Genomic DNA, 13,232 nt, shown 5'->3' with positions numbered 1-13,232 from the left:
ACTTGATACGGATTTACTCTGCATTCTGTGTCTTCATATGAATCTCACTAGAAGGAATGAATAGGGCTTAGGTTCATGGCTTTTTCCTGGAGCAGAGCTTGGACAATGAGTTCTGCAGGCAAATGTGCCTCCAGGCTGAAGGGAACCTGCTTGGCAGACTGCTGCTACTTTTGGCTCAGCCTGTGCCATCCCACTTGTGTGGATCTGTACTGTTCACCTGCTAAAAATTGACAGTTACTGTGGTAAAAAAGAGAGAAGAAGGTTTCTGTGCTAATTCTGATGAAAAACAACTATGATCCCCCCACACTGATAAATTTAGATAAGGTTGAGAGCAGTAATGAAGGATAGGCACTAGTAGGATGTGTTATTCCAGGCAAAAAAGCAAATCATAGCAAGACAAAAATTTAAAAATGGAAGGCAAGGATGCAAGCAGAATTATCAACTCAGAATGTAATTGAAGATGCATGTGGATAGGAATCAACCCAGAAAGAGCAAAAATCTGACAGAGGCTGTAATGGAACTGGGGGAAATGAATAAGCTTCTGGAATTTGTGAAGATAATCTTTAAAAAACATCAAGCATCCAGAGCCAGGCAGCAAAGCAGAGCCTTTGTCGAGGAAGACATTTGGCTGAACAAACTAGATGTCAATATTGTGGGACAAACTGGATAAAAAAAAGAGATAACAGAACATCTGTGGAAACAGTGAGTAAGAAAAGGAAATAATTGTTTTGGAGTCCAGTATTTCAGAGTGGAAGTTAAAGGCGCAGAGTGGGAGTTAAAGGGAAGTGTGATCTCCTCTGAAGCATCTGGTATCTAAGAGGAAGGGAGATGACCTAAAAAAACCTGGCAAGGTTTGCATTAAGTGCAGATTGTTTTTTCCATCCCCGAAAGTCCTTTAATCTGTAATAACTGGGGCAATTTTGTCTTTACTGAACACGTGTCTCTTCACTTCAGGTCTGAAGCCTCTTTCCACATTCACTGCCGTTATCCATGCAGTAACTCCCCTGGTTTCCCAGTCTCAGCCTGTGCTGAAACTCCTGGTTGCTGTAGCCAAGTCCCAGTACTGTGCACAGGTAAGCAGCACTGTTTGCCTGTCAGTCACAGCAGAGACAAACCACTCTGCCAGGAATGTGGAGCCTAGTGACTCAGCCCTGTTTCAATTCTGATGTTTCTTTCCTCTGAGATTTCTACTGTCTGTGACCTACATGCATGGGAAATAAAAACTCTGAGTATAATGGAAGTGGAATAGAGATAGTAATTAAACCCATTGTTACGTGAGACAGGTAAAATAATGAATGCACTTTAATGACCAGCATTGTGTGTGCTGCAAACTGCACAAGGATGCCTATGCCTCTAGAGCCATTGCATGATATTCCTTCCTCCCACTGTGACTTTTAATCTCATCAGTGCCAGGATTTTGGCTTATCTAAATAAAAACTCTGAGGAGTTCAATAGGAGCACCCTCTTGCAGTGGAGTGTCACAAGCAGTTTTGCCTTTAATGAGAGCCACAGAAAATCAGTCACATCTGTATCACATGGCTGAGACAGAGACTTCCCAAGTTCCTATCCAGCCTATATTTGCCTGAGAGGCAAAGTATATAAGTATTATAAGTAGCCATCTTGGGTGAAATCAATGTAAGAAGTGTTATTTTTGTGCAGATTTGTTTCATTGCTTTTCATTTTGAAAATCCTAACCTGAATTTAACATGTCTGTATGGAAATCTGAGACCTTAGAATATGGGCCACATTGCCACAAATGTCTTTGATCATGGTCCAATATTCTCTTTCAGATTATTGTTTTATGGAATTGTGATAAACCCCTCCCAGCCAAACACCGCTGGCCTGCCACTTCTGTGCCTGTCATAGTCATTGAAGGAGAAAGCAAGGTAGGTGGAGAGGATAATGGTAAAAGGTTGCCTACATTCTCTGACGGGATGGGAATTTATTTTTTCAGCAGCTTTGGTGAAAGCTTTGTAGTTCTCAACAAAATGACAGCTCCCTTCTATTCCTTGGCCTTTTGTACCAGCTTAGTTGCAGATTCGTGTTTCATGCATGGGCCCTGTGCACTCAGAAATCGTCAGCATGACAATTAGTGCCTTGAATCTGGGATTCACTGGTAGGACCCAGTTTTGAAATGTGACCCCACCAGCAGAAAGTGCTGACCCCATCGTAGGAGATTCCATCTCTCTGCAGGTGCATGAAAGCAGTGATGCAGCTGCACTCATTGAGTCTGAGAAGTCACATGCAAGACTTGGGGGTCAGCTGCGGACTCAAAAGCAGAGTTAAAAATGAGAACTTCCCTTTGAAAAGTGTCTTCTTTTATGGCCTTGAGAGGTACTGCTACCATCAAAAAAAAAAAAAAGAGAAGGGACATAGAACACTTGTGTGGGAACTAAATCACCATGTCATCTCTTGCTGTGCAACACACATGTCTTGTTTGTACTTTCACAAAGTGAAAATAGATGCCATCAGATGAGAAGAGTTTTTTTTAATTCTCACTTAAGTGGATGAATCCTTTCCAAATGCAGGCCTGAGAGAAGCAAGACATCTTGCTTCTAGAATCTGAAACAGATTTGAGCTGGACCTCTCTGCAGTCTCTGTCAGCTGGCTCCAGAGCTCTACATTGGCAAAGGGAACTTTCAGTTGCTTTGCCTGTACAATCCTATTTTGAATTTGTAATCTTGTCTTTGGTCTTGTCTCCTTGTCACCTTAACAAGAGACAGAGAGCCCTGCAAGGTTGGCAGCTAAAGGCTCTGGCCTTAGCTAGCCACGTAAACAGTATCAGGAGAATTGCTGCAGGGCCAGGAAAGGTTGTAGAGATTTCTGAGCCTTTTGAATGTTCTTGGGTGTTTTTATTTTCTTTTTGTAAAACTAGCAGAGGTGAGATAGAGGAGAAATCTCTGACCAGCTCTATAATGTTTGTAGAAATTGGCCCCAGGCACTGTTTAGATTACAAATGAGTCTCCTGAGTACACAAAGGTGTGTTTATAGTGGACAGTCTCTTCCCTCTAATATCCCAGCATATGCCAAATGGCTTCTTATGTGCAAAGCTGTGTTTTTGGACCAAGCTTGCAGAGCCAGAGCAACACAGTTCAAAGGTTGCACAGAGGAACTGCTTTTCATCTCCAAACTTGGCCAAGGCCTGCTGGCAGTCACCAGTACTTCATGCAGCTGATCATGGTGGTCTGCCTTTACCAAACCTTCACTCTTCCCTTGAAATCAAATATTATAACACCCATTTTACAAAATGGTATGTTAGCTGTAAAAAAAAAAACATGGCAAGTCCTGACTGTTGTAATATTTAAAACTTTTGCACAATCTGTAAAAGATTAGGGATGAGAACATAGGTCTTCTGCTGGCTGCTTGCTCTGCTTCATCTTAGTGCAAGCAAAGCAAAACCCTCAGCCCCAGCTAGATCACTTCTTCATTAGAGTCATTAGAGCCCTGCCACCCTGGACCAAGGCCATCATAATGATGAAGGGATGCTCTCCAGGCAGACATTGTGAACATCTTGATTAGGGAGATAGATCTTTCTCTGAATCAAGGCATAGATTCCAAAGACTTGTTCCCAAACAGGTTGCAGGGTATGTAGAATTGACCATGTCAATTAGGAGGGTTGTGTAAAACTACTCAGTGTCCCTGTTTCCATACAGTGGATTCCTCTTACTGGGCTTGACCTTTGAAGTGTTTTCTTGGCATAATAAATTGGTAGTCTAGTAACTAACCAGGCTATTTTTCCTAGCAAATGAGGGAAACAAACTGTGTTGTGTCCTTGTTATTCTTCCATCAGTTCTCAAAAGGTGCTATTTAGTCTGATAAAGAAACCATATGGATTTTCATTTCTTGCTGTTATCTTTATGACCCAGCTTTCCCATCTATTTCCTGTTGCTTTGAGGACTGTCCTGCTATGTCTTTAAAAAGCTTATTCTATATATATGTTTTTTATATATCGAATGGCTTGAGTTGGAAGGGACTTAAAGACTGTCTAGTGCTGACCTCCCTGCCATGGACCAAGAAACCTCACACTAGACGAGGTTGCTCAGAGCCTTGTGCAGCCTGGCCTTGAACACTCCCAGGTATGGGGCATCCACAGTTTCTGTGGGCAACCTGTTACAGTGCCTCACCACTCTCACAGTAAAGAATATTTTCCTAATACCTAATCTAAACCTACTCTCTGTCAGTTTGAATACATTTCCCCTTGTGCTGTCACTACATCGTGTTAAAAAAACGTCCCTCTCCATTCTTCTTTCAGGCTCCCTTCAGGTACTAGAAGGCCATTTAAGAATGTGACTTCTTAAAATGCTACAATACCTGTATAATTCTTCTTGCAGATAAAGCTTGATTTGAGCTTTAAAAGCTCGAGTTCTTTAGCATATTCTCCTTTTCTGATGGAGGACGTTGCACCGTCCTGGTAGTGTTACATCCTTCACACACAGCCTGGGCTCTGGTTTCCCAGCTGTGTAAGCTTATGAAGGCTGCAAAGTCCTTCTCAGCATTCATTACCTTTGATGCTCACACCCTGTAGGAGAGCAGAGGGACAGTCCTAGCCCCCAGGGAAAATACCCTCCACAAAGAAGCTGCAGGTACATCTGATTATCACTACAGACCAATGCAGTTTGTCACTAAAGGAAAGCAGCCTGCTGCAAAGAGGGAGGCCTACTCAAAAATTAATCCTCAGACAGAAAGTATAGGCTGACTTCAGGGCTGACAAAAATGACATTCCTTCACACACTTTTGAGCTGAAGGGTCCTTTCCATCAGACAGAAATATGCCACGTACCTCAGACAAGAGGAAATAAGAGTGAGGAATAAAATTAAGTATTTGTCTTGGAAATGAGTCCTTCAAGTGATTTGTATTTCCTCCCCTTCCTGCCTTGAATACCCACAGGTTATGAGCAGTCGCTTCCTGCCCTACGACAACATAGTGACAGACGCAGTGCTGAGCCTGGACGAGGACACCGTGCTTTCAACCACCGAGGTAAGGCTCTCTGTCGTCTTGGGAGTCTGCTTGGCTCCTGGGCTCAGCCTGAGCACAGCAGATATGCTCTTCTCTTGTCTTTGCCAGCGAGCAAATGTTACAAGATTTCCTGCTACACTCCTCAGATGTAACGTGTTGCACTTGTTTAAGCAACCCTGCCACTGCCTGCCATCAGAAGAGCTTTTCGCCCTGGTTAATTGGCTCATCATTAGCATATGGTTCTTCCGTTCTTTATTATTTTAGTAACATAGCTGCAGGCGGGTGTGGGCAGCCAAGAGCAGTCAGCTTTAATATTCTGCTCTCACTTTTCTGACTGGGGTAGCTTCCCCCCGCCGTATTATCAGTAGAGCATGTAGGTAGAGGGGGAAGGCTTTTCAGCAGAGGGCGACTGCTATCACTCCAGAAGACAGCATTGCCACCCTAGTGCAGATTTTACTGAGGAATGCTCTTTCCCCATTGTGTCAGCCCATAAAATTGGAGCACTTTGCTAGTTTAGGTGCTCGAGTGTCTGTGCCAAGAGCAAGATAGCACTAAGAAAAGAAAAATACTGTAGAAAACCAATTTTTACAACTGGGATGAGTATTGATTTCTAGAACCTCTTCCTGAGAACCACAAGGGAAACCAATGACAGTTTATATAGAGTGCAATATTTGGGAAATACATTATTAATGATGGCCAGGGAATAGCTTGAAAAATTCGATTTTCTTTTGTTTTCCCTTTTTTCCTCCATGTCCATGGTCATTCTGCTCTCCCCACTTCACCTACATAAAAATGCATTTCTGTCAGTAATGGGGATCTTTCACTGATGCTGCCAGTACTTATATATCAGTGAAGAAATGCGTGACATTAGTCTTCAGTCACTGCTATATACCTTAAGATGTTACTGAATTTGTTCTAAATGGATGAGATCGCAACTGCTCTTCTCCCCTGTACATATGTTGCGTTGTGGTTAGACTGCTGAAGAAACAGCCTTGGTAGCCCTCTTTGCTTCAAAAATGAAAGAAATAGTTGACCTTGAACCTGTTGATACCAATGTTACACCTTGGTAGTTTCTGCTAGATGAGGAAGAATATGACTGCTGCCAAAGCACTTGTGTTCAAAGCCCTGTACAGTCCAAAGAAACCCCAAAGCAATAAAAGACATTTCTCCTTGGGCTGGACTTCCTAAGCAGGTTGTTGTTCAGGATGAAGGGTCCCATCTCGGCTGCTCTGGGTATCCTGGTAATACCTCTAAGGGACTTCATTGCACTGACAGGGTATTTACAGCAATCTGGCCTGTAGAGTCCATGAGGAATTGAGGCTTTGTTGTGTTTTAACTGGTATTTGTTCATCCTACAAACTTCAGAGTCATACAGGCTTCTGGAACACATATGAACTATGAAATAAATAGTGTTTCTCGTTTCACTTGGCCATGTTTTGATCTAAACATTTTGAAGCACAAATACTTGTTGCTGTGTGAGACAACCTACACTTTTCTTTGTGGCTTTGGTAGTTTGCTTTGTTTTCTTTGTTGCTCCTGTGAGCAACTTGCAGCTGATCCTGTGTGTTTGTGCAGTGGGTATTTGCTCTACAAGCCCCCTGGTCCCTGTGCTGCAGACAGAACCAGCTGGCCAGGTCTTGCTAGACCCCACCTTGCAGCTCCAGCGTATCTCTGCCAGGTGCCAGCACCAGCAGCTCTGCCTGGTGGCTCTCCATGAAGAGAGAACTCTCTATTGCTTCACTTCCCCCACGGTACAGCTTACACCAATGTGATGTGAAATTTCCTTTGAAACTAGCTGCTCATGGAAGGTTGTGGTGGCACAGCTACAGGGCCCAGAAAAGGCAGTTTAGAATCCTGGTCAGAGGCAATCACATTCCCATCAAGAGCAGCAGTCACCAGGCACATCCTCTGGACTGTCTGTCCCCAGTGTAGTAAAGGTTTTCCATTCTTCATAGAACACCACGTTATTCTTCTGTGAGAGGAGCTGTTCCACAGGCACAGGGGAGTGTGTGCATGGGAAGTCATTAGGAATCAGTGTGGGTCATGATCCAGAGGTTTAAGAGACTGCCAGCTTGGCTGGGTTTTCCTGGTGATCAGCTGAGGGTGGCAGTGCTGCTGGAAATTACTTAGGATGAGACCTGAGGGGCTTTTTCAATAAAGGGAGTTTTAGGGTGGTTACTTACTTCAGTGCATCTCCCTAGTGCAATGGCAGATAGTTGAAAGCACAAGAGAGGGCACTGGGTGCACCAGTTTTATTATTTATTTAAGTTTGAGAATCTCAGACTTCTCTAAAGAAAACAGATGTCATGTTTTATGGGAAAGGCCTTTACAGGGAAAAAACCCTTCCGTTCTTTCATGTGGTATTGATTTGGATGAGATCAGAGCTATCACAACGGTAACTGGTTTGTGCACATTGTCTTTCTGGCTGGCCTCAGATTCCTTGAAACAACTTTAAAGAAAATAACCAGGCCTTAACTTCGTATTTCAGCCCATGTGCGACTCTTCTGTTTCATAAAAACACTGTAAATGTGAGAAGTCTGACAGTAATCAACACAAAATGGGACTGTTCTCAGAGCAGCTATTCTTTATCTAACCTCTACACCCTTAACTTTGACTGCATTCTTGGAAGGCTTTTCAAACAATTTTGAGTGATGTTTTAGGTCCCTCTGGTACTGAGGGGAACCTAATGTGCAGCACAGAAACAAAGCCCTTTTTTTGGGGGGTTTGACTAGGACAATAAGAATTGTGTATAATTCTTAAAAAATTTCAGTCTAGCTTGAGCTCCAAAGTCTTAAGTTGAAGGGGAGGGACTGCCAACCATTGATAAAATCTTTCCATATATATTTTTACCAAACTCTTCTCAAATATAATGCTGATGATCCTTTTGCAATCATCCCTTTCATCTCGATCATCCCTTTCCTCATATCACTAGATTTTGTTTGGTAGGATCATGGGGTGGTAGCAATGTCACTTCTCAATTCTCAGAGATTTGAGTTATTAAAATAGTTACAGCAAGACAATAAAATTAAAAAATGCCATTGGCAGCATTTGACATTCTCTTGTGGCTCATACAATATAAAGCATATTTTGTAAAGCTTAGGCTCCTTATGCCATTTAACTAAATGGTAATTTTATCTTCCTCTTCATTAAGCTATATCTTGAACCTTTTTGATCATATTGACAGTCTTGAAAGTATGACTGACATGGTCTTCAGAAGGCTCAAAGCAGTTGGAAAATACAAAAGGACTCCACACTGACTGCCTGTTTTATTCTCACTAAGCCACCTTTACCATTTAAAGTGTTTGACTCCTGATTTTCCAAACTCTGTGTTAACAGTGATGAAATGGTAGGTGCAATGTACAAAGATGTGCAAAATTTAAGTTTACCACATGGCTATTACCCCTTGGTGTTGCATCGAGGTATAAATACATGCACCTACACCCAGTCTTTCTGTAACTTGAAAAGGTTTGATATGTAAAGGGCAAACTTGAAAATGTTAATGTAATGCTGTGATGCTCTAGACTCTCTTTAACAGGAACCATTAAAATGTGCATAATTATAGGGCAAAATGTCAAGCAGTCAGTTTAATTTACTGATGAATACACAGAATTACTGTTTTGCAACAGTTCCAAGATTTTGTACTGCGAATTAGTGGCGAGGTAGTATTTTGTTTTGTTGACATTTGTTGAAACAGTTTTGATATTCATTTGGACTGTATCTTTGTCCACAGGTGGATTTTGCCTTTACAGTTTGGCAGAGCTTTCCAGAGAGGATTGTAGGGTATCCTGCACGCAGTCACTTCTGGGACAACACTAAGGAAAGGTGGGGGTATACCTCCAAATGGACTAATGACTATTCCATGGTATTGACAGGAGCTGCTATTTACCACAAGTAAGAATCCAGAGCATCTGCTATCCTTCTTCTGTATGAAACAAAGTAGTAAAGAGGGGTGGGGGTGGGATGTGAAGAACATTCTTCTGGGGAGGGGAAAAAGTGAAAAGATAGTAAGTGGGTCTACTTTTTATGGGGTAATAATTTTAGTTCTTGGTTTAGCTCTGGGGATCTGGTAATCATTACTGCACTTGTTGGGTCTCTTTGAAGTCACTTGTGTTTTGAGGCAGTCAGACTGCTCTTTTTAACATCAGGAATTACATACTTCAAAGAGTTCCCAAATTCATTAAGCTGCTTGGCTGAATGGCCTGTAGCATAGCAGAAAGGAGGTTACTTCCAGACCAGCTCTGGGTATGTGCTGGCTGACAGCTACAGACTGCAAAGTCTTCTGGCTACTCTACAAATGTAGCACAATGAGCATGTGACAGCTCAGCATATTGCAGCACATTGGAGAAAACCTATGTTGTTAGAACTTCAGTAGACCAAAGTCCTCTCTACATTTAATAAAACAGAAAATTCTGGAATCTCTTATCCACACCCCTACAAAGGAGAAGACAGGCCACAGGGGATGATATAGACCCAAAGGAGAATAATTTCAACAATAAGAACAGTAGTAGGGCACTTCTAATACGAGTTATTTCCAATGGAACAGTTTGGAAAGAAAATACGGAGGATGAATTCAACAGTGTTGTCGATCACACTGTAGCACAGTGGGGCTCTCCTTCCTCCTTATCCATTATCTTGATACTTAGGCCTACATTGTTTCTTTCAATGTGGTTGCAACAAAGGTATATGTTCTCTTTCTCCTTTAGCACTATTTACTGTCTTGATGAAAAACTGATTTGTTTTCCCTTGTTATTGGAGGGTGAGATCAAAGAAAGGAAGTGCTGTATTGGAAGATGAGTACAAAACTCGGGTCTCAACTGAGATGGAAATGTCCTGGATACCTGAAAGCCCAGTGACTTGTATTAATAACACTGCTGTTGGTTTTCAGATATTATCACTACCTGTACACTCATTACCTGCCTGCCAGCCTAAAGAATATGGTGGACCAACTGGCCAATTGTGAGGACATTCTAATGAATTTTTTGGTGTCAGCCGTGACAAAATTGCCTCCAATCAAAGTCACACAGAAAAAACAGTATAAGGAGACCATGATGGGACAGGTATGTAATCACAGCATGTTTTAGTAATTGGGGTGTATTGATAATGTAACAGGTTCACTTCTAGGTTAGGCTTACAGAGTGATACAATTCTGCCAAATATTTTTGAAGTTTCTAGTTTAGCAGAACTGTGAATAGACTTTAGATATGCTTATTATAATGAAGAAAAAAGAAAACTGGCAAACATCTACTGTGAATGCTGCTTCCCTTCATACTTCTATGACATAGTGTTATTCATGGTGATCCTAAACTCCTGGAACTGATGATTGTGGTGACTGAATTCCAATTAAACCCTAATTTTCTAATTAAGTATTCTAGCTCCAAGACCTAGTCATGCAATGCTAGAAGCATAAGTAAATTCTAGAAAGATTTTCTATTTATTATTATTATTAATTAATAAAATGTACCAGGCTGTCCCTGTGCTATTTTAAATTACATAGTGTGATTCAAGCACTGACACTGAACTGTCACAACAGAGATAATTTGTGATATGCAAGTGTTTTTTCCCCACAGGGAACATTTTATCCCACAGTTATGCCATCACTCATTAGCAGCCATGAAGTAGTTGCTTTAGGTCCTCTTCCAGTTACTGGATAAGCTTTCTGCCATTGCAGAAGTACCTCTAGTAACAGGGATACATGGTAGTGTGGGGACACTGGTCCTCCTATCCTATGTGAGAGAACAATGAGGGGAACAGCAAATCCTGCAAAACCTGCAATGCTGAGCAGCCTCCCATCCATGCTGCCACGGTGTCTGTGATCTCAGTGCAAACAGCACCATGATTTCTAGGGGGGCAGGTGAAAGAAGAGCCCTCGTGTTTCCCCTCCCATTTTCTCCTGGTAGCATTACTCAGATCTTTGACTGGGGAATTGCCATGCCAGTTTGTAAACTCCATTATCTCTGTGTCACTGTGCTTGCAGCTGACGTATCGGCAGCTTTGGTAGCATCCAGCAATTCTGACTCATCTGGGTGCCCAGGAGACCTTCTGTGAACAAGAAGGTGCCATCCAGAAAGCACCTAATGCTTCCAGCTTCAGCTTCACCTCTCCACAGGGCTGTGCTTTGGCTGTTTGGCAGAGCTTGAGCATTCATTTTTCATCTTACAGCACGGGTGACTTGAGTCAGCCATGAACTATAACTCTCTTCTAAAGACAGGTTGTTCCTGCAGCTTTGGGAAATGTAATGGGCCATGTTCATAATTCCTTGAAAGACAAATAAAAAATTAACATAACCTCAGTGTTGTGACAGAGATGAATAGTCATATGGAAATTCAGTGTTAATGGCCAAAATACCTGCTATAATCCTCTAGCAACAAGCTTTTGCTTGCTATTTAATGGCTCTGTATAATCAGGAGGCTGTAATCAATGCACATTATAACCTACCACTTGAGCTAAACTGGACAGGCCTTGGACCAATATCAAGTCTGGTATCACAGTCATTTGGCAAGTCCCTGACTTTATCTTTTTATTCATGTTTTAATTTACATCCTTTGACTTTATCAATTTATATTTGTTTTAAAGTATAGTGGAAACATAAGTGCTATAGAGAGATGCATGGGAGGTGGCACAAAAAAACCCTAGGCTCTCAATATTCCTACTTTATCTTAAATAATGTTTTTATTATGTTTATAAATGTTCTTTAGGTACAAACAAAAAAAATAATAGCAGCTTTAACAACGCTAGGGCCTTTTTTTTCCAGAGCTGCCGAGTTTCAATAGACATCCACAGGGATTAAATCTGCCCTGAACTTTGGAAAATCATGCCAGAATATTTTGCATGTATGCAATCAAAGACTACATGGTGTTTTCCTTGGGTCAGAGTTTAATATGATGTAGTCTTGGACTCCATTTTTTGAGTCTGTGAAACAGTGCTGTCGGATGCACTGGACTTGGCCTGAAAGCACCTTGCTTTTTTTTACTGCAGGGCACCTACACACAAGTAATGCCAAGCACATAAGGACATCTAAGTTACAAGCTGGTTGAAATTACTTGTTTATAAATTCCTGCAGATCTGAACTGCAAAAGTTCAGGTTTATTTTCCTCCTATGGCTGAAGACCATGGGCAGCAACTGGCCTGGCCTTGGGTGTGCACCTCTGCTCGAAAGCAATGTCCTTCTGTTTTTTCCTGGTGGTTTTTAAGAACTTGTTGTATCTCTGAAATAGCTGAAGGGTTTAAAGAAAAGAAGAGTGAGGGATGGGGTGAAATAGAGCACTGACAAGATTTGGGAGGGCTGCTTGTGTGGTGTGTTCCACAGGCTGGCTTGTGGTTGAGCTCATGTTCCCACGCTGCCCTGTCCTCTGCTCTCCTTGGGAAGTCAGGGGTGTGCAGCTGACGCCGCTGGATCTGCTGTGGCAGGGTGTTCTTCCCCTCTTTGAGCCCCCCAGGCAGGTTCCAGCTGCCAAGAGCCGCGCGGCCCCGAGCCCTGGCGCGGCCGGGCACCGCGGTGTCTGCCTGGCCCGGCTCGCGCATCCCCGTCATCCCCGCCATCCTGTGTGCCAAGGCGACTCTGACCTCTGCTCTCCTCTCCTCACAGACGTCCCGGGCCTCGCGCTGGGCCGACCCCGACCACTTTGCCCAGCGGCAGAGCTGCATGAACACTTTTGCCAGCTGGTTTGGCTATATGCCGCTGATCCACTCGCAGATGAGGCTCGACCCCGTCCTCTTTAAAGACCAGGTCTCCATCCTGAGGAAGAAGTACCGAGACATTGAACGACTCTGAGGACGCTGCTGAGGGGGCCGAGCCGCCCTCGCCCGTGGGGGAGCCAGACTGTGCCGCCGGCGGCGAGCGCCCGGCCCCGCCAGCCGCGTCCCGGTGCCGGGGCCCGCTGCTCCGGACTGCGCCCAACGCCGGCACGCTGCTGTCGCTGGGACTAGGTCGTGTACAGTTTCATTATGGAACATTAAATAATTATTTTTGAAATGATTGCTATGCAGGTTTAAACTTTTTTAATGATCAAAAAAAAAAAAAAACCCTATTAAAAACAGAGTTCTTTCTTTAATCAAAATTGTGTTGGTTGTGAATATTTCAGAGCTGCCATTTCTTTCTTTTATGCATTTGATTGTCAATGCAATTTTCATTCCTTTTCTTCTGCACAGTTAAACGCTGGAATCTCACTGGGGGAAAATGCAGCAGGTTCAGAAACAAATTGAACACAAACAGGACAGAACTGAAGTATTAATATTTCTCATTTACTACCAATGTTTTTTTTCCTGTTTTCCCCAAG

At 42.8% G+C, this 13,232-nt stretch overlaps 1 protein-coding gene across 1 annotated transcript in view; it reads left to right on the top strand.

The window, feature by feature from the left end:
- The window catches only part of EXT1 (exostosin glycosyltransferase 1), a 175,663-nt gene extending 162,650 nt beyond the window's left edge, over positions 1-13,013 (top strand). Inside the window, exons 6-11 of the mRNA XM_021546410.4 lie at positions 955-1,073; positions 1,791-1,886; positions 4,888-4,977; positions 8,687-8,847; positions 9,842-10,013; positions 12,542-13,013. Of these exons, the coding sequence (XP_021402085.1) occupies positions 955-1,073; positions 1,791-1,886; positions 4,888-4,977; positions 8,687-8,847; positions 9,842-10,013; positions 12,542-12,727 (824 nt within the window). The 3' untranslated portion in view covers positions 12,728-13,013. The remainder of the gene's footprint in view (positions 1-954; positions 1,074-1,790; positions 1,887-4,887; positions 4,978-8,686; positions 8,848-9,841; positions 10,014-12,541) is intronic.
- The last annotated feature ends 219 nt before the right edge of the window (positions 13,014-13,232 follow it).

This window comes from Lonchura striata, chromosome 2, assembly GCF_050655825.1.
Source record: "Lonchura striata isolate lonStrDom1 chromosome 2, ASM5065582v1, whole genome shotgun sequence".
NCBI classification, from domain to species: Eukaryota; Metazoa; Chordata; class Aves; order Passeriformes; family Estrildidae; genus Lonchura; species Lonchura striata.
This window is presented reverse-complemented; position numbering and strand designations above follow the sequence as displayed.